The sequence below is a fragment of the Hemicordylus capensis genome, chromosome 8 (genome assembly GCF_027244095.1).
Source record: "Hemicordylus capensis ecotype Gifberg chromosome 8, rHemCap1.1.pri, whole genome shotgun sequence".
In the NCBI taxonomy this organism is placed as follows: Eukaryota; Metazoa; Chordata; class Lepidosauria; order Squamata; family Cordylidae; genus Hemicordylus; species Hemicordylus capensis.
The window spans coordinates 7,995,237-8,015,936 of NC_069664.1; the positions used below are offsets into that span (position 1 = coordinate 7,995,237).

The window sequence follows — 20,700 nt, forward strand, 5'->3', positions numbered from 1 at the left end:
CACACAGCTCACTGGATGCTGCTGCAGCAGCAGAGGGCAGCTCTCTCCTGCATGCCTTTTCCCTTCCATAAATGTATAGCTTATCTTTTTTTCTATGTGAATCACCTTGATAATGTATCTGTTGAAAAGCAATATACATGTATTCAGAATGACTAATACAAACCATGATCTGCTTGCAAGGTTCAGCTCCTCAATACCAAGCCCAAGTCTTCCCAGGCTTGGGACATCCTTCCAGGGATGACCTCACAGGCTGCTACTTCTGGGCAATTGTCAAGGGCCCAGAACTGGCATTGCTGATTTCAAAAAATCACCTCTGTGCCCATTGTCTTCATATGATGGGGGCAGAGCCACTGTCTTGGGGCCTATGGGGACAGTTTACAAAGTGGGGAAAAGAGTTAACAAAGGAAAGCGACTCCTGGAACCTGGAGTCGGTCTTGCAGGTGATCATTTTTCCCAGCTGCTCAGTTATGTCTCTTCTCTCCTCCCCAAACCCGCTTAGGTAGGATTGCTAACTTTGGATTTCAAGAATTCTGGTATCCTAAGTGGGGTCCTTTTCCCAGTAAGGCCTTAAAAAAAAAAAGACCCTGAGGATGACATAATGCTTCTAAAGTGTCCCGTCGAGTCATTGTCAACTCCTGGTGACCACAGAGCCCTGTAGTTGGCTTTGGTAGAATACAGGAGGGGTTTACCATTGCCATCGTGGTGTAGTGGTTAGAGTGCTGGACTGGGACCGGGGAGACCTGAGTTCAAATCCCCATTCAGCCATGAAACTAGCTGGGTGACTCTGGGCCAGTCACTTCTCTCTCAGCCTAACCTACTTCACAGGGTTGTTGTGAAAGGGAAACTCAAGTATGTAGTACACCGCTCTGGGCTCCTTGGAGGAAGAGCGGGATATAAATGTAATAATAATAAAAATAATAATAATCTCCCACGCAGTATGAGACAATGCCTTTCAGCATCTTCCTATATTGCTGCTGCCCTATATAGGCATTTCCCATAATCTGGGAAATGCACCAGCAGGGATTCAAACGGGCAACCTCTGGCTTGCTAGTCAAGTCATTTCCCTGCTGTGCCATTACCTGTGTGGAATAGTTCCCTCACAGTTGAGAGCCAGTTTCTGTTTAAAACAAGGGTTCTTAACCTTTTTGCACCTATACCAGGGAGACCTGAGTTCAAATCCCCATTCAGCCATGAAACTAGCTGGGTGACTCTGGGCCAGTCACTTCTCTCTCAGCCTAACCTACTTCACAGGGTTGTTGTGAAAGGGAAACTCAAGTATGTAGTACACCGCTCTGGGCTCCTTGGAGGAAGATCGGGATATAAATGCAAAATTAATAAATCATCATCATCATCATCATCATCGGGTAATTATTTTCAAGAACTTTAGTCTGGTTAGCAGGAAATAAATTGAATTCAGTGCAGCGAATATTTTTCCACAGACCAGCTGGACCTACTCCATGGAACCCAGATTGAGAAAGCCCTGGCTGAAGACAAGCAAAACAAACCCAACACAATATTCCCCTACAGAACAGATCTAAATAGTATATACTAGAAGAGTAGTGTTGTTAGTCTGTAACCATAAATTGGACAAAGAAGGCTAGGATCCTCTAACCAACTAAGTTGGAGCAGGAGGTTTCTGTGGTACACCTATAGAAAAAACCTGCCATGCTCAGGCAGCACCCGAACTGTGATAATCCTGTGGGAATCTCCTCCCTACCCGCCTCTGCCCCTAGATTTCCATTTTCTTGTGGTGGCAAATGGCCAGGAGGATATTTTTTTCATGGCCAGCAAAATTCTCGCTGGTTGGTGACCCTACTGTACTGGCGGGAAAGATGGGTGAAAAAATGGTAGAAAAATAAGCACTGAACGACCTGACTGGGCCCTGTGGAAGAAAGTGGGAACCTGAGGACAATCCTGCTGACAAACTAGATATAAATCCAACCAATCAATCTGTAGCCTAACCTACCTCACAGGGTTGTTGTGAGGAGACTATGTACACTGCTATGGGCTCCTTGGAGGGAGAGCAGAAAACAAACAAACAAACAAGTGGGGGTTGGGGGTGAGGAGGTGTGTGGGGCTTTCCTTCATTTTCAGAAGCCTTGCCTTGTGGGGTGTGTGGGGGATGACGACAGCCCAACAGAAAATCCTCCATCCTTCCCTTTCTGAACTTGCATCAGGTGATTTCCCGGCATTATGGTCAACATGGAGAAAGTTTTGCACATTCAGAACCTTTTGTTAAAACAAAAGCCACTCTCACCATTACCTTGAATGGAGTTTGTGGGCCAAACAACCTTTCAAACAAAACAAAGTGGTTGCGGACCCATTACAAAATGAAAACAAGACAAAAACAAAACCAGAAGATAAAAAGGACAGAATCCAAAATAAACAACTGTCCCCAAGGGACCTGGCCCTGCTTGCCTGTTTTGAGGGCTCCTACATTTGCCTCCAGAAACCCAGCCAGCCCCCAGCCCCCCAGTTTTCCCCTCATGATCCCCCTCAACTCATTGTCCCCCTCAGGAAATATACCTAAATTTAGACAGCGAACCCCCAATTCCCTTTCAAGTTTCCTCATTTTTAAGGGGAGCTAAAATGCCTTCATGTTCTCTTGAAGGACACTGGCTGACATCCAGAGGCAGTTACTCATTCGTACTACTCAGGTGCTACTCTAAAGGGCTACTGAGTTTCAATTGGACTTTTGAGTAATCTAGTCAGGCTGTTATTTATTTATTTTATTTTGCATTTTGTATCCCGCTCTTCCTCCAAGGAGCCCAGAGCGGTGTACTACATAGTTAAGTTTCTCCTCACAACAACCCTGTGAAGTAGGTGAGGCTGAGAGAGAAGTGACTGGCCCAGAGTCACCCAGCAAGCATCATGGCTGAATCTGGATTTGAACTCGGGTCTCCCCAGTCCTAGTCCAGCACTCTAACCACTACACCATGCTGGCTACACCACGCTGGTTCTCTTGAAGGACACTGGCTGACATCCAGACACAGTTACTCAATCGTACTACCCAGGTGCTACTCTAAAGGGCTACTGAGTTTCAACCACCCTGAGCCGTATCGGAAGGGCGGTATATAAATCTAATAAATAAATAAATAAAAATCGGACTTTTGAGTAATCTAGTCAGGCTGTTAGTCATTGACTCCAACTAAACTCCCCTTCAGACTTCGTTTAAATCCCTAGTTCAAGACATACACATCCAGGCCTGTAACCAGCCTCAAAAAAAATTGGGGGGGGGGGAGGGATTGCAAAAGTCAGTGAGGCTAGGGAGGAAATAATTTTTTGTTGTGGCAGGTATACACCATGCCACCAGCTGTCTATGGGCCTGCCCCCCCCGCCAGATATGGACACACACACACACACACACACACACACACACACACACACACCCTCCGGCACACACACTTTCTCCTCAGGCTCAGCTCAAGACACTAGGATACCCCCTCCAAAAAAAACCTTACTCTCTTCAAGACATTTGGCAAACCCATGCCTCTTCCCAGCACCAGAGATGGCAAATACCCTTTGGTATTCTCCACAAACACTCTCAGGTTACCCCACCACCCTGCTAACTCTCAGTTGTCCCCACCACAGGAGTTCCCCCCCAACACCAATCCCCCATTTTATTTTCAGGCTCCTTCTACTCTCTCCTCTCAGGAGCACACGGTCCTCCAAGGCTCCAACATGGAACACACCTGCAAGTTTGCTTCGTTACCTCTTACCTTCTTTCCAAAACCCAAGGATGCCTCCCAGCACTCAGTTAAATGCATTTTATTCCATCCAGTCTACTGTCTTAAAACTACCCCAATGATTGAAATGACAGTGAAGGGGGGAAAAATTAAATAAAATCACATATTTAATTGGAACATTCAGAACAATTTATTGAAGTCAACCTCAAGCAAAGATTTAATCAGTGGAATGTCATTTTAAAAACCTTTCCAAATTAATTCTCACAGAAGCAAAACCACATCTGAATTCCAAAGTATTTGTAAAATAAAAAAGGCAACATCTCAGTAAATATAATGTACAAAAATTATATGTTCCTACCATCACTCACATTCAGTAAGAAGCTAAAATATTACAGGCAATTCTAGATACACTATGACTAGTAAACAATGAGCTATCTATATACAGGTTAATCAAGCTTTATAGATTTCACACTATGCAAGAGAACATAGGCTAAACAACAAAAAAACCCAAAATGTTGTTAAGTCTCAAAGTCTACGCAGCAACATCAAGTAATAATACAGTAATGTCCCCACGGAACACCCCCAGGGAAAATTAACACTACTTGTTAGTGTCCAAGAGCTTCTCCTTGTGTTCAAGAAACTCCTAAGATACTGTATTGACTTTTAAGTGAATATCAATGATTTTGCTATTAAAGACTCTGGTGATTTTTGTTAAAATAACATTTCACAGAATCTACAAAGTTTGGTACATAGTAACAAGATCTACAGAAATAACGATTCTACAAAGTCATTGTTACAGATAAAGGTTACACGGGAATGGAGACAAACTGTTGGTATTGGTGTCTGTTGTGCACGTTCACGTGTGTGGGTACAAATGGATTTATTTTTTAAAGTAGCAACCCCAGAATAAGCACATATCTTTATAAGGAATAAAAAGACACAGTCTTGTTACTAGCCAGTTATAACAGCTATTTTACCATCTTGGTTTTCAAATGGCAACATGAGTATTTGCTTTAAAAAACAACAACAGTGGGGAGGCAGGGGAAGAGAAATGACACAGATACAGATCAAAATGAATATGAAGCAAGTGCAATAGTTTTCATCCAGTTAGTTATTAATAAAAAAAGATTCCTTAAGCATGTCCAGTGCCAGGGCTGTGGGGCAGGTGTTTAGAAATGGATACAACATGCTGCTTGCTTCTTTCCAAAAGTTGAAGGCGAACCCAGTAGAAATGGCCTGTGTGCAATTGTCATTATTTCCACAGAGGAAGCAGCAAATGGAGGATGGCTTTGGCAAAATGGAATTTTTTTTATTTGAAATAAAGTTACACATAACGGATTCAGGATGCAAATACACCCAGCACCATTGCTGAACATCCTCTGCTCCTCTAAATGAGGCTTGTGGTTTCTGCCTCAAACCCCACGGGGGGGGGGAACCCCAGAAAACACACACCAGTATTGCATGGCAGACTGTCTTCCAAGGCTGCAACATGGAACACAGCTGCACATTACCTCCGACCTTATTTTCAAAACCCAAGGATGCCTCCCTTCACTAAGTTATGCAAACAGAAAACAGGAAGCTGACTTTTTCAGCCCAAAAGCTATCTACAATACATCCAGGAGTGTTTTATTAAGTGCAAATGTTTTTGCTGAAATGCGTAAAGCGAGTAGGAGAGAGGAAGAGGAGATCTACTTTAATATTGAGAAGTAAACATGCTGCTGATGTCTCAGAACAATTGCTTGTGCTCTGCCTCCCTCTCTCAGACAGAGGAAAAGGAGGCACCTCCTTTCCACATCCTTTCTATGTGCCTTGTGCCCAATACCGTGCAATGGAAGCGGAAATCAACTTTAAACTCAATGTTAAGGCAGGAAAAGAGACACTCACAATATCATATAAAAATGCATAAATAAAACACAAGCTGTAAAGTAAGAATGTGAACGACTTCAAGTACATTAAACCCTGAATAAAATGAGGCAGAAGTTTCAATGTTAAAGTGACTAAATTCGTACCAGCGGCAGACATCCCCCCCCCCGATAATGTCTCGGTATATACAGTCATGATGGTTAGAAGTTCACTGTCAATCATTTTCCAGTAATTACATCTTGCCAACAACACCTGCATGTATTAGAAGCAAAGAGTTCAAGTGGAAAAACCAATGAAACGCCCACCCCGCTTTTTTACCTCAACTTAATGGAATTTCCAAAGGGCCATTTCTCACACTGCATCTTAAGTGCATGACTATGGACTTGAGGGCTCCTAAAACCCTCCCATGTATGAACTGTGTGCCTGTATTATACATATTAAAGAGACAGCCTACAGTAACACTTGTTTTAAAACACAGCTCTGAATTCATTCACATCAGCAGACTTGTGTCTTGACACAGCCCCAAATCACTCTCATTTCCAGAAATGCATGAAAAAAAGACAGTGCAGATGGATGTTTCCATGCCTATTCATTATTACTTTTCTTGCTGCCTTTCTCTTTAAAGAGAGAGAGAGAGAGAGAGAGAGAGAGAGAGAGAGAGAGAGAGATCCAAAGCAGGTTACAATTCAGATTGTTCTCATGAAGGGCCACCTGTCATGGCAGAAGTGCTTCCTGATTGTCAACCATTTGTGGATTCTGTGAACACACTTGATGAGAACCTGCATATCTGGAAATATACAGAGGGCACTGCAGACAACTGCATTCCTCTGGTGTGTGTGTGTGAATGTAGCACTCACACAGACATGTCCCTCCTTCAAAACACAACAGGGTTCATCAGAAGACATCTTGTGCACATCCAGGATGTAAAATTTTAAAAAAGTAAAAACACACTTGATGAGAACCTGCAGTTCTAGAAATACAGAGAGGACAGAGGGAGTGGCCACCAACGGCATTTCTTTGGTGTCTGTGAATGTGGCATTCACACAGACAAGTCCTTCCTTCAAGCACAACAGTGTTCATCAGAACACATCTTGTGCGCATCCAGATACCTGCAGCATGGTTTACTGTTTATCGGGCTTTATGGATATAGTTGTTTTCATAGTACCTTTTCATGCACCTGCAGATAAGAAGGTGTACTGCCATAAGACACATGTGTGCTACCAAGATGGCAATGTGAGAAGCAGTCCTGAGCCTCTGTGATGTTCACGTGGAAAACCTCCTTCCTTACCCTACAGCAAGGTAAGGAACCTTGGGTCCCCAGGTGTGGCTGGACTGCAGCCCCCATCATCCCCACCACCATGGTCTGTGGATAGTAGGAACTGTACTCCCACAAAATCTGGGGACTCAAGGTTAGGAACTCTTGCCCTATAGCTAGCAATCCTGAACTGCAAAGCATCCTCCATTCTTGTACTCCAATGGCTACGTTAACAAGAACAGAAAGCGGCAGTATTCTACTGCTTGCCCCATTATGGAGCAAGTTAAGCGATACTCTGCTCTCAATTAAGGTGCGTGCTTTACAGGGAGAGTCCTAGTAAAGTAAACCCTAAACAGCTCTAGACATCACCCAGAGTCACTTGTGCATACAGCGTTCTAGACATATGTACTAGCTGCTTGCAAAAAGTCTTACAGCCTACCATAAAATTCATTTAGTAGAAACAAAAAAATAAGGCAATGGATAAAATAATTGTGCTTAGTCCACCTCTCTGCCAAAGAGTTTCTAGACAAGCATGCACAAGTGGGAGGGAATGCCTATTTGTCAGGCATGTGGTTGGTACAAGAAAGCCAGCTTTGTGACATACAAGTCTCAAATTGGCTCAACCCCATTTCCAATAAATGGCAATGCTTCAAGAGCTCATTTGAAAGAGGCAAGTTGACTAAATCATTAAAAAGCCACAGAGACACCAAAAAAATCCAAGAGTATTAAATGTTGCTACTTCTCATATCGAAACACTCTTCATTTCATGATTAGTAGTTATAAAACACTTAAAAATGTGTCACAGAATACTGTAGCTCTGCAGTTTTCAAAGGAAAAGCCTTCTTGTTGCTTTTCAGTCCATGTGTTCTTTTTTAAAGCCAAGTGCTAAAAACTCAGTAATAATGAAGCCTTTTAAAAATACTCGTGATCTGCCCAGCTAAGATCTGAGTTAATCTCACAGACAACTTAGGTGGATGAAGAACCTTCATGGGGTTCAAAAGCCTCTAAAAAATAATAAAACTAAAAGGTCCCATCCAATAAGATACCTTTACCTACTTTATGCAACTTTAGCTGAAAGAAGTCTGAGGCAATAAAGTTAAAGCTCTAAAGTGACATGGCAGTGAAGTTACTATTTATTCCATGGTTAGGGCTGCCTTACCCTTGGCTCAACAGCCTTGGGGGCTGACCCTGTGGAGATTGCCTAATAGCGAGCCACCCACTAACCCCAACCACAGTGTATTCTTTTTATTTCTAGAGATATTTTAGTTGCCTTTCCCCAAAAAGCTGAACTCAAGGTGACATGCCAACCATAATTATCTTCTTGGCCTGTCACTCTATTAGGAAGTGAGGTTGCTTCAACCAACTACAACAGGCTTTCCCCACTTTTAAACCAGTGGTTTCCCACCTGGGGGGCCTCCAGATGTTGCTGAACTACAACTCCCATCACCCCAGCTGGGGATGATTGGAGCTGTAATTCAGCAACATCTGGAAACCCTCCAGTTGGGAACCACTGTTCTAAACCATATGAAAAGAACAGGAATGAAGCTGTACATGACAGTTTGGAGAGGCAGAGGACAAGGAGGAAGAGATGAGGGGGAATATGCAGTACAAGGTATCAAGGCAGGGTGGTATGCAAGATTGGCTGTTACTAATACAGCATTCTGTATAGAGCCTCTCTCTTCTGCTGCAAGTAGCTCGCTACATTTCAAAACTCATCATTGCCTTCATAACATCTGTTTCCTACAATGGTTAAGTCAGGGACTGGCTATTTTCCCTCTCAAAATGCATGGTCAAGGGATATGGACACTGGCTAGCCATTCCATTTTAGTCAAATGACAATGGGTGTTTGGGAGAGAGCACAAAGGAGTCAGTATATATAGTGCTTGCAACATTCTGAGCCTACCAGACTTCCATCAACTGGGCAGAGCAGCTTTAAAGAAACGGTGGCAAGGAAAGCACTTGGGAGTTTTAGATTAGGGCAAAGTTGTTTTCCAAAGAATTCTTCCTCTGCCTCCTCAAAAAGTTGTCAAAAATAACATTCAGAAAATTAAATTCTAAAACAAAATGTAGTGTTTAATTTTCCCCTCCCCTTTAGTCTCACGTAATGATGTGCCTGGCATCTTCCTTCAGGGCTTTGTACTGTCCGATTCCCTATAAAGATCTTCAGGAATATGCTGCAAAACTACAGAGTCTTTGGGGGGTAAGGGAGAAAGAAGCTGCAAACTAAACTAAAGCTAAAGAACATTTAAATAAATGTAGTGTTGAAATATGTGTATGCCTTTACAATCCAGGAAAGCAAATTCCGTTTTCTTTTCTCTTAGATTCAAGGCATTAAAAAAAAAGGGGGGGGGGAGAATAAAAAGCCTATTAGAAAGGCTGAAGAGCAATGTAACCCAAGTATCATGAGAAGTCACCTGCCTAGCTGTTTTCTGGCACTAGCTGGTCTATGTCTAAAACTGAACATAATCAGTGCAGTTATAATCCAGCTAAGTGTCTGCACTATCAAAAAATAATTGCTTTCAGGAGACATTTAGAGCACCCATTGGAAGAAAATAAGTGTAAATGGTTAATCATTTCAGTGCTATGTGAACATGTGAAGAACGTCTAACAAGGTAATTCCTGGCATATTGTTTTGTGTGACTGAGCTTGTCAGCATTTTATACCTTGTACAGTTAAGGAAGTGCTTTCTAAGAATACAATATTGGATTAAAATCAGGTGTTCATCCTTATTCCATGACGAGATTCCATTTGAACAAGCTACATATCCAAGACAACCAGAGACCCATGAATATGTAAACTGCAGAGTATCCTTGGCATTCTAGTTCCTTTGAAAACCAAGGAAGTTTGGACTAGGAACACAAGGCTATTAGATCCCAGACAAGCACCATGAAACAACACACACACACCCCAGGCTAAATTCTGCCTCTCAAATTTAAAAGACAAAGCATGATCGGGCTAATATTACTGGAAACCCCACAGGACAAGGTTAGAAGTCTTATTCAGGACATGATCCACAACCTAAGTCTGTTGGAACCCTGCTAGGAAACAATCTTGGAGCCCAAGGTGTGCAGAAAGAAAATCACCATTTTTCCCGTCTGTCAATAATAGCACTGCTTCAATCTTACCAGCTTAATTGCCTTAAAATTCAAGCATGGTAGAAAAGTGACCTATACATAATTCAACTGGAGAGTAGGCATAATGTGAGGTACCCATAGATCACCTACAGCCTTTTCACACAATAATAGTGGGCACCAATATTGATTATGGGCACAGGCCATCAGAAGCTTCTCCTGCACAAGCCCTGTTGAAACATGGATTGTGCTTTTTGAAGCTGTTGAAAGGTTAGTGTTGTTAAAACAGAACCACGTTCCAGGAATAAGTGGATCACATCTGGTTTCCTGTGGGAGAATTTCTGGTATCATGATCATTGTTCACTCACTGAAAAGTTAGTGACACAAACCAACCTCCTGCCTCAAAACTCTTGCCCTGGTTAACTTACTGGAATGGAGGCATCTGTCAATTGCCACAATAAGCTTTTGCTCCACCCCCTAACAGATTCCTCTGAAAGGCCACTGGTGTGGTAAGAGGGGTTATTTCTCATAGTTCTAAAAGTAGGTGGGGGTGGGGGTGGGGGTTACAGATACATAGATAGATACCGGGCTGGTATTGCTACTCCTTTTAGACACATTGACTGTAATAGGACCAGAAAATCCTCCAAAGTTCATTAAAAATTAAATAAATAAATATCTTGCTATGTCTTGTTTCTACACTCAAAGAACATACTTTAAACATGATGTCTTTTTTCAATGTCAGAAAGTCTCCTCTTCTAACAGGCGGCCAAGACACTTCCTTCCATTCTGCAAAGGCCTGATGGACACATGCCCAAGAGCAAACAAGATTGGACCACGGGTGCCACAGGCTGCTAACCGCCACTTGAAAGCAGATGGTCCCTACTGGAGTTCCATGAAGGCAGTTACGAAGACAAGATGGAGACTGCCATGGAACTTGATCCAAATTCACAAGGAACTGCCACTCAGTGGGGTACGGGTGAGTTGGGTTTTTGTTTTGTTTTGGAAATACAAGTTCATTCCTTTGACTCTTCCTCGGGATGCTGCTGTTCCAATCGGCGTTTGATCTTGCTCCAATACTCTGGTGCCACTGGAGCCTTAGGGTTGTGTTCAGAGCAGCAGGGACGCCCATCCAAGGCGGAGGCCACAAGAGCCCCCTTTTCATGATCCTTGCAGTAAGAATGAGGGCAGAACTCGCAGAATGAGGTCGCAGGGCTGCCACAGATGTCACACTGGTGCCATGGACATTCCCACTTCCCTGAAAACAGCAGGACAGAAGTGAGAGAGAGGGAGATAGATTATGTTAGTGTAGGCATTAGAAAGCAAATATCCTGTAACCTGGTTGCCTGCAGATGTTTAGGGCCAGCTCACTCATAATGCCAAACCATGGTTTGGTGTTGCACAAGTGGATCTTGACCTTGTGTGCTGCCTGCTCTCCTTGCTTTCTCTCTTCCCCTCACACGCTTCAATACAATTAGCCACTTTCTGTTTCAAATAAACCATAGTTGGCCAGTCTGAATGCAGCAGCAAACTATGATTGACATTTTGCCCTCCAAAGCTGTACTACAAACAAGCATCAATCCATGGTCTGCAATTCTAGTTTGAAAAGCAAATGCAAACCATGATTTGCCAGTAATGGCAAGCTATACTTTGCACTCAAGAGGAACTAACTAGTTGAGCTGGAGCACAGGAGGAGAGAAAGTGTGTGAGCTTGAGATTTGTTTGTGCAGCATCAACCCATGGCTTGACATTGTGTGACTAATCCTGGGAGCCATGTCTTAACTGATTTAAAATAACTGACTGGAGTGGAGAGCCAGTCTTGTGGTAGGAAGCATGCTAAGCAGGGTTTGTTTTGGGTTCCATTTGGATGGGTGACCACAGTGTTTACATGTAAGCACTGTCTACTGTAAGATATTCCCCTTAGGGAATGGGCCATAGCTCAGTAGTAGAGCATCTTCTTTGCATGTAGAAGGTCCCTGTTTCAATCCCTAGCAACATTTCCAGGTAGGGCTGGAAGAGACTCCTGCATGAAACTTTGGAGAGCCTCTGCCAGTCAGTATAGTCAATCATGACTTAGATGTACCAAAGAACTGACTCAATATACAGCAGCTTCATAAGAACATAAGAACAGACCTGCTGGATCAGGCCCAAGGCCCATCTAGACCAGCATCCTGTTTCACACAGTAGCCCACCAGATGCCTCTGGAAGCCTACAGCAGGAGTTGAGGGCATGCCCTCTCTCCTGCTGTTACTCCCCTGCAACTGGTACTCAGAGGCATCCTAAAGTACCCTCAGTCCAGCCTTCATGGAAAACAAGATTCTGCTGACTCCACAAAAACATCATCACCATCATTTAACAACAATAATAACAACAAACTTTGTTAGATACCCCATAACAAATTGTTCTCTGGGCGAATCACAACATAGCATTAAAACATCAAGTAAACACATACAATACACATAAAGTCGAAACACATCAAAATACAGTAAAAAAAAAACCATTTTAAAACTTTTTAAAAACCAGTTTTAAAAATCAAGTGTACATCATGCAATTAATTGACTGGAATTCATTCTATGATTTTCAGCAGCAAGCCAAAATGAGTGTACAGTTTATCACTGGAGAAATCCAAAAGCCCTAAAAATTTATTATTGGTTTCTTCAGTGTGCAATCAGCAACTCATGAGGCAGTCAGAGTTGCAAAATGCTGGATTTCTCCGATTGGGAGAAATTCCACCCTGACAAGGGTCAGGGGTGGAATGAGGTCTTAAATACCTCCAGGCTCAGACTCCCTTTCCCAGAGATTTAAAGGGGCAGTCCTCTGGCCTGGTATTTAGCACTTCTCCACTCCATCAGGTCTCTCCTGCCCTGTTGCAAACACTTGAGGAGCACAAGGTACTTTATGTGGAAGAGACCAGTTCACTGAGTGAACCAGTGAAGAGGCCAGTTCACTGAGTGAACTTGGGCTCAGGCTGATTAAACAATTAATTGAACAGTTGAAATTAATTGAACCATTTCAACTTGGACCCATAAATAATAGGGGACAATCTTTTAGACAGTGACAGTCAATGGACAATTCAGTCATAAGGTACGCACATTTGCTAACATCAGGTGAATTATATGGGAGCTGTACAAGAACCACGCCAACCTGTCATTTCAAGAAAGACAATGCTCTAAGTAGATAGTAAGCCAAATGTTCTATGGTGAACTCTTAACTTGGGGTGAGAAAGAGAGAGAGCAAGCGCACAAACACATCCCACTGTTCACTGTCTATTTGTGGTTCTGGCTGTGGTGGCAGTTAGCTAATGTCTCACAACCTGAACCTGTAAATGAGTGTCAGAAGGCACCTACCATAGGGTGGCTGTGTCAAATTAAGGCAGAGGAGATGGTAGGCTTTGGGACAGTCTTTTTTGTCACACATGACCAATTCACCCCCATCTCCACATTGGAAACAGTTGTCCTCATGCATCTGCTTCTGTTCTGTTTTTATTTTCCGTTTCTTCTGCTTTAACTTTGCGTTCTTTGCCTTCTCTTCATTTGCTGTTGCACATGCCGTCTGGTAGATTACAGGATTAGAGAAGTACTACAGTTACTAAGAGACAGTCAACACTTATCCCTAACTTCTTGCTCTTTCTACAGACTAGAGTAGAGTTTCCCGACCTTTTAAAACCAGTATACCCCTTCTGTTGCAAACCTTCAGCTCAGGTACCACACAGAAATTGTGTGTGTGTGTGTGTGCGCGCACACACACACACACACACACACACACACACACACACACACACACACACACACTCTTACATGTTACAGTTATGACAAGGCTACTCAAGTTACTGGCTTACATTCAGAGTAAGTTACTCATGAGTACTCCCAATAAAATCAATAGGACAAGTAAACTTGTCCCATTAATTTCAATAAGACTGTGTATGAATAACTTCACTGAATATAAGCCAGTGACTACAGCAGCCTGTTAAGCTGTAACATTTAAGAGTGTTTGTGTCCACATATACACATAGAAAACCAAATTTTAAGTGTAACAGTTAGGGAGACAGGCTACTCCAGTCACTGGCTCACATCCACACTAAACCATTCTGTTGGAATTGGTGGGACATTAATAACTTTGTCCTATTAATTTCAATGGGAGCACTTGGAGCTAATTTTCTGAAGCCCTGTCAGTCAGGCTAAGGGGAGGAATATACTGAACTTCAACATGTAGCCAATCAATCAAGTGGAGAAGAGGAGCATCTTCACCCCCTCCCTCCCCTTCTGCAGTGGACACACAGCTGAGGACACACTGGCTTCAAGCCAGCAATCCTCAGATGGGGAACAAACCATGTGGCTGCAGTGTGGGAAGCAGGAGGGCTCTAAATACCCTCTGAGAACCCTTCAAGTACCCCTAGGGCTTCCTGTTGGGAGCCCTGGGCTAGAATATTAACACTTGAAGACACAGGCATCCAGTAACTGAAAGCAACGGATTGCCCAAACTGGTCAAGACAAACACTAGATATTTATGCCCAGCCCTGCATGCGTATGGGGAGTGAATCACAAGAAGACAGACTAGGGAGGAATGACCTTGTTTTCCCCAACCACCAGAACTACTGTATGTAGTTATGAGATTAACTACATGAAGTTTTGGGACACTGAGGTGTGTGGGGGTGGTGGTGGTGAAGGCTCCACACACGGAAGGTCCTTTTTGCTGCGTTTGTTCCTGGGCATTTCACCATCATGCACAACTTACCTTTGGCCGCACTCCTAAGAATCCGCTGCAGTTATCTGCTCCACAATGGCATTCAGTTCTGCCATTCCCCAAGCAATCCAAATTATAATTAAACGTTAACTCCATCCCTGGAAGTTCAAGAAGAAGTTTACATGCTGGAACTTTGGGAAAGAATCACACAAACATGTCAGCTTTGGCTTTTGTGCATCAGGAAAGTATGAAGCACCAGTATAGGGAGAGGCGAAAAAACAACTTAGGCCAGATTGGTCAAGTAGGCAAACATCAAAATGTGACTGCCCCCTTGCTCAAGATCACAGGGTTCTTCAATCAAGGGATCTCTTGATTGTCTGGTGGCTATTCGCCACCTCCAGCCTCAGAGGCAAGATGCCTAAATACTTGCTGCAGGGGAGGAACAGAAGGAGAGAGGGCATGCCTTCACCTCTTTTCTGTGGGCTCCCCAGAGGCATCTGGTGGGCCACTGTGGGAAACAGGATGGTGGACTAGATAGGCCTTGGGCTTGATCCAGCAGGGCTGTTCTTCTGTTCTTTTTAATTCTATTTGGTTGGTTCAGTGCCAGATGGCAACTCCTTCCTTGCCTGTCCCATTTCTTCAGAAATACAAGACTTCCCTCTGAATACGGATATTTATATATTGCTTTTCAACAAAGGTCCTAAAGCAGTTTATATAGATATTAATAAATAAATAAAATGGCTACCCTGTCCTCAAAGGGCTCACAATCTAAAAAGGTAATATAGACACCAGCAGCAGCCACTGGAGGAATGCTGTGCTGGGGAAGGACAGGGCAGGTTGCTCTCCCCTGCTAAATAAAGAGAATCACCACTTTAAAGAGTGGCTCTTTGCTCAGTTAGCAGGGGTATGTTCTGGAATACTGAAAGTTCCATCTTGAAATGGGGCAATTCGGGTGCTCCGAGCCCGGAAAAGAAAAAGGAGCCTGTTCCGAGCTCGCAACACAGCACAACCATTCCACTCGGAATGTTCCATGTGTACTGTGTGTTAAACATTAAATTAAACATAGCTTCTTACCAACGCTGCCATCATGGCTTTCAGTGCTGGTGGTACTGCTGGTAAGAAGCCATGTTTAATTTAATCTTAAAGTAACCCCTCACTGCCCCACACCTAGAGCTGCCCTCACTATATTATGAATTAAAACACACACAAACACGCACACTTGGAACATTCCAAGTGGAACGGTTCTGTTACAGTGAAGCACTGGGTCGCCCCGGCCAGTGTTTTGGTCAGATGTCAGAACATTCCAGTTGTTTGGTGTCCCATTCTGAGTTGGAATGGAATGCCAGTTACGTTCCCTACACACTTCTACTTGGTACTATGTCTCAGGATCACCTCATATCTTACAGGAACAGGAGATACATATCTGTGTACTGCATGTACCTGTGGTGTTTTCCTGCAACACGCAAAAGCCATATTTTCCTTCTTTTTTCATTGTGTGTCTGCAGTTAGGGATGGGGCCCTAGCTCAGTGGCAGAACATCTGTTTTGCAAGCAGAAGGCCCCAGGTTCAATCCGCCACTGCCAGTCAGTGTAAACAATAGTGAGCTAGATGGACCAATGGTCTGACTCAGTATAAGGCAGCTTCCTATATTCACCATATACATATGTTGTGGGAAGCAATAAATGATCCTTGTGATAAAAAGCTCGTGATATGTATATTCAGTACACAAGGCAAAAAAAAAGCTTTCAGATGTTGCCGGATGCACTCCAGATTCATGCCGCAATCTGTGAAGCCGCCCTATACGGCTGTGCTTCCACCACAGAACATACTGTTTACACAGGTACTCTTCTCTCTGTCCTACACTGGTTAATCATATTTACATTAGGACTGTCACTTGCATAAACAACATCTTTGTTGATTCACTGACTAAATGTTCTAATGAATAAAACAATGCTTTTGAAGAAAAGCACATCTAATCCTTGTTTTTATAGAAAATGTATGCACATCTCTGAAGAGGAATTATGTAAGAGGCGGCATTCACCCCTATTTCATATATAGGAGGAAATGAGTCTTCTAAGAGTGAGAGAGAGAGTCTATTTTAAAACTCTGCTGATTACAGGGGCACCTTTTTAGCTGACCAAAATGTCCATAATGGATTAATCCAACTAATCAATCAACTAAACATTTCAGCCCTGCATTTAACCTTACAGATCAAAGGACAAAGCAGCATTTCTGCTATCCACAAAGATTCCAGATGTGAGTGTGCAAGGATTATGGGTAACCATATATAACAAAGGGTCTTCAGAAGAAAAAGGTAGCAAGCAAGGCCAACAATACCAAATTCCTTTGGAAGGCAATGGACAGTGCAAGAGGCAGGGAAGTATTCTTACCTGCAGGAATATCACAAAGAGCGAAAAGCCCAACTCTGACATCTCCATTCACTGTCCACTTCTGAGTTTCACAGTTGGGGTTGCAGCTGTGGTTCATAAAGCGAGAGTAATTCCCCTTTGGGCCAGCATCTATTATGCGGTCCTTCAAGAGATTTAAAAAAACAACCAACAATAAACCATATGTCTAAGACTAAAACTTTTTAAACCTCCATACCCATCTTAGGTTTGTTGCCGGGGGGTGGGGGGCAACTAAGGCTTGTGACACCTTAAAGACCAACAGATTTATTGTGACCATAAGAAATCTGTCATCTTAAAGTTGGAGTAATACTCAAGTTTTTAACAGATCTATTTAGTGAGATACTTACTATCTACATTAGCTGTGGATAATATTAACTTGACTGGAAACAAAAGTTTGGGCAGAAGCCTGTTTGTATCTGCTTTTGCACAAAATCCTGGCTCAGGTTCCACTGACTGATGGAATACTTAGTTCTCGGCTTTTACAGTGTGAGAGCTGATGAACAGTAGTGGCTAAGAACATGAGCCAGGATGCTCCCTTGTTCAAATTTACTCAGGCTAGAAGGACACATGACAATGAATACAGGGTTGCTGCTCAAAACAGCACCCCTGACCTAATTTATCTTCTTTCCCCCATAATGTGTAGGTAAGGAAATATGTGACAACATAATCACATACTGTAGTGCATCCTCCCTGCCTGCTGAACATGGAGCAAGGGTGGAGAAATGCACAATGTGATGACGCTGCATGTTTCCTTAACTACATGTTAGAGAAAGAAGAGGAGAAACTCAACCAATGGTTGCCTTCTTCAGCAGGAATTCTGGCATCAGCATCACATTTAGTTCCAATCTCGCTACGAACTCATTAAGCGGCTTTCAGAGAGCCTGACACCCTGCAGGAAGATGACAGAGCGGCCAGGTTGGGTGGGCCTTATTTCAAACCTTTTGCAGTACAGCTGACAGCAGAGACAACCGTGGCAACTTGTACAGGCTAGCACATCTCCTTAGGAATACATTTCACTCACTGGGACTTCATTGGCACCAAGAAGTATCAGCCATTTCAGACCAACCATGGCACTAGATGCCTCATGGCCTGCCAGCCCCTTAATGAAATACCATGTGCATATGTAAAAAGAGAATGCTTTTTTACCTTTGTAACAGTTAGCATATAAAAATTGGTCACACTGTTCTCATGGGCACGCTTGATTCGCAATCTGCATTCTTCCTCGTCAATTAGTTCACCAACATACTCGTTTACAAATTCACCCTGAAAGAAAATGCAGACTTGTAACCGATGTTGTTACTGTACTGAATAAGCACGCAAAGGAAAGCCCTTGTTCAGAGACAGCCTGTGTGCAGCAGTGGAGAGGGAGTCAAGGCTTGTATGAGTTGAACCCAAAACCCTCTACAATGAACTATGATGTTGAGTAAACCACTCCCTCAGCCTCAGTTCTTCATGTGTAAAGGGGCAACAGTGGTCTCATGGAATGGTTGTGAAGGCGCGCGCGCACACACACAGAGAGTTGTTATAAATCAGCAAGACACCTTACTGTCTATCATGTTCCAAGTGACCCAAATGTGGGCATGGAAACCTTTGGGAATGGGTGAAGTCTGGCTCAGATACATGCCTGCGGAAATGAACCACAGATCCTTCTGTCTTAACATTTATGGTCCTTCCCTGCTCTTGGTTCCATGGAACTGTGGTCATCATCCAACAGAGAGTTTGCCTGCTGATTTTAATGGGTTTGAGTAAGCTCAGATCTCTCTTGGATCATGGCCTCTGTATCTATGATTCCTTGCCATTTTTGTGCAATTATATATGTCAGGAGAAATTTCTGAATTTTAGCAAAACAAAATCAAAAACATTGTAGAAAAAGATTGCAGCAGTTTTAAATTTGTTTCTTCCTAGAATTGTAGCATTATCAGTATGCACTTATAGCAATAGCACTTACATTTATATACCGCTCTATAGCTGGAAGCTCTCTAAGCGGTTTACAATGATTTAGCATATTGCCCCCAACATTCTGGGTACTCATTTTACCAACCTCGGAAGGATGGAAGGCTGAGTCAACCTTGAGCCTTATGATCTTGTGCTAGACTGTAATAAACCTTGAACTGAACACTTATGATCAAGATATCTCCTCAAAATGCCTAACATTATATCTCACAAATGGGTATGAATTCAATGTATATCAGGTTGGTTTAAAAATCCAAACAGAGGTTCTATCTTCCATCCATTACCAGTGGAATGTATATTACAATGGGCTCATGTAGAGATGGGAAGGATTTGAGGGAGGACTAGGCCTCACAGCAATTGTTGGGAGGGTGGGCCTTTCCTAATAAGGGGGAAAGCCTGGGAAAATCGAAACAAAAAGACCAATCCAGAGGACTAGGTGGGAACTACACTCACAGCCACCAGCAGAAAACAGGTTGGCTTACCTGTAACTATTGATCTGGTAGTGATCCGTTGCAATCATGAGTGGATTCTGCTCCTGCATGGGACCATTTGGGCAGAATTGACTAGCTCCTCAAAGTGCTTAGCCCCACCTGTTGCTCGTGGTGCATTTCCTCAGTTTGGGTGGGTTAGTGTTTTCTCCTCAGTTCCTGGAGGACCAACATTGGAATCCAAATGTCTTATGGAAGCAGTGTACATTTCTGAAAGTCATATCTTTTTTTTACTCTACAAATATACATATTGTCACTTCGCATACTGCAGTGGGGCCAGGAGGAGGGTCATCTGACTGCAACAGATCACTACTGGGATAGGCTCCATTGATCAGCGGGCCACTGGATAGGCGAGTAAAGGTTGTTTAACTCCTTAAGGAATCTCTTGGATGAGAGAAGATGGTCTTACCGTCCCATCCAGGATGGCGAGCAGAAATAGCTGCCAGGTGAACCTTGATGGAAACAATGGTCAGGTTACGGTGCTTCAGAGATGTGAGGTCCTGAGGAGGTAGCTTTATGAGGTAGGAAGCTGTGTTTCTGAGCATAAAGTCTGAAGCATTCCCACTTGCTGTTGTAGTTGACACGCGTGGATTTCTATCTGTCATTGAGGAGGATGTCTTTCAAGAGCCTATCCTCCACACGGTTAAGATTAGAGTCTTTAGATCGGGATGGCGGAGCCTTCCATCTTCTAGTAGGAGAAGATCTTCGCGTTGAGGCAGACGCCTGTGGTGTCTCATAGTGGAGACTGCCTTTTGACAGTCTGAGTGCTTGCTGAAACCATGGATGCTGGGGCCACCATGGAGCAATCAAGATGCAGTTCGCAGACTCCTGCAGGATTTTTGCTAGAACTCTGCTCAACAGAGGATACAGCAGAAAAATGTATAGAAACCTTCAACTTCATTTGAACGGGAAAGCATCTCCTCAGGAGCCATGGTTGATGCCAGCCCTTGAGCAGTACTGGCAGCACTTCTTCTTCATGGGCGTAGCAAACAGGTTGATCTGTGGTGTACCACAGGTTCGGAACAACAGGTGGAAGTACTGGAGATTGACCTCCCATTTGTGTTGCTGCAGATAAAATGAGGATATGCTGAGATGGTCTGCCAAGGTGTTGTCCACTTCTTTGATGTGAATCACGGCCAGGCCCATTTGTCGTGCTATGGCCCAGTACAAAATTTGCAGACTGAGCATGCAAAGGGAATGGGAGACCGTCCCTCCTTGATGATTTAAGTAAGCGATCTCCATAGTATTATCCAGGCTGACTTGGACGAGCTTGCCTGTTAGGGCCAGCTGGAAGGA

General features: G+C 43.4%; 2 protein-coding genes across 15 annotated transcripts in view; both read right to left on the minus strand.

Moving 5' to 3' along the window:
- BMP1 (bone morphogenetic protein 1) overlaps window positions 1–2,407 on the minus strand; it is a 150,406-nt gene extending 147,999 nt beyond the window's left edge. The window contains exons 1-2 of one of the 4 annotated variants that reach the window (XR_008311035.1): window positions 2,264–2,407; window positions 164–362 (exon numbers count right to left, since the gene is read on the minus strand). Coding sequence is in view for 3 of the 4 variants with exons in the window: in XM_053269545.1 (XP_053125520.1) it covers window positions 164–166 (3 nt within the window). In the remaining variant the exon portion in view is untranslated. Of the gene's footprint in view, window positions 1–163; window positions 363–2,263 lie in introns of those variants that run through there. The other 3 variants (XM_053269545.1, XM_053269543.1, XM_053269544.1) reach the window with 3 other exon arrangements.
- Window positions 2,408–3,852: 1,445 nt separating this feature from the next.
- NSD3 (nuclear receptor binding SET domain protein 3) overlaps window positions 3,853–20,700 on the minus strand; it is a 124,872-nt gene continuing 108,024 nt past the window's right edge. For all 11 annotated transcript variants that reach the window (XM_053269534.1, XM_053269537.1, XM_053269533.1 and 8 more), the window contains 5 exons: window positions 18,110–18,226; window positions 16,946–17,087; window positions 14,607–14,713; window positions 13,220–13,424; window positions 3,853–11,130 (listed from right to left, as the gene is read on the minus strand). In XM_053269534.1, coding sequence (XP_053125509.1) covers window positions 10,889–11,130; window positions 13,220–13,424; window positions 14,607–14,713; window positions 16,946–17,087; window positions 18,110–18,226 — 813 coding nt within the window. In that variant the 3' untranslated portion in view covers window positions 3,853–10,888. The remainder of the gene's footprint in view (window positions 11,131–13,219; window positions 13,425–14,606; window positions 14,714–16,945; window positions 17,088–18,109; window positions 18,227–20,700) is intronic.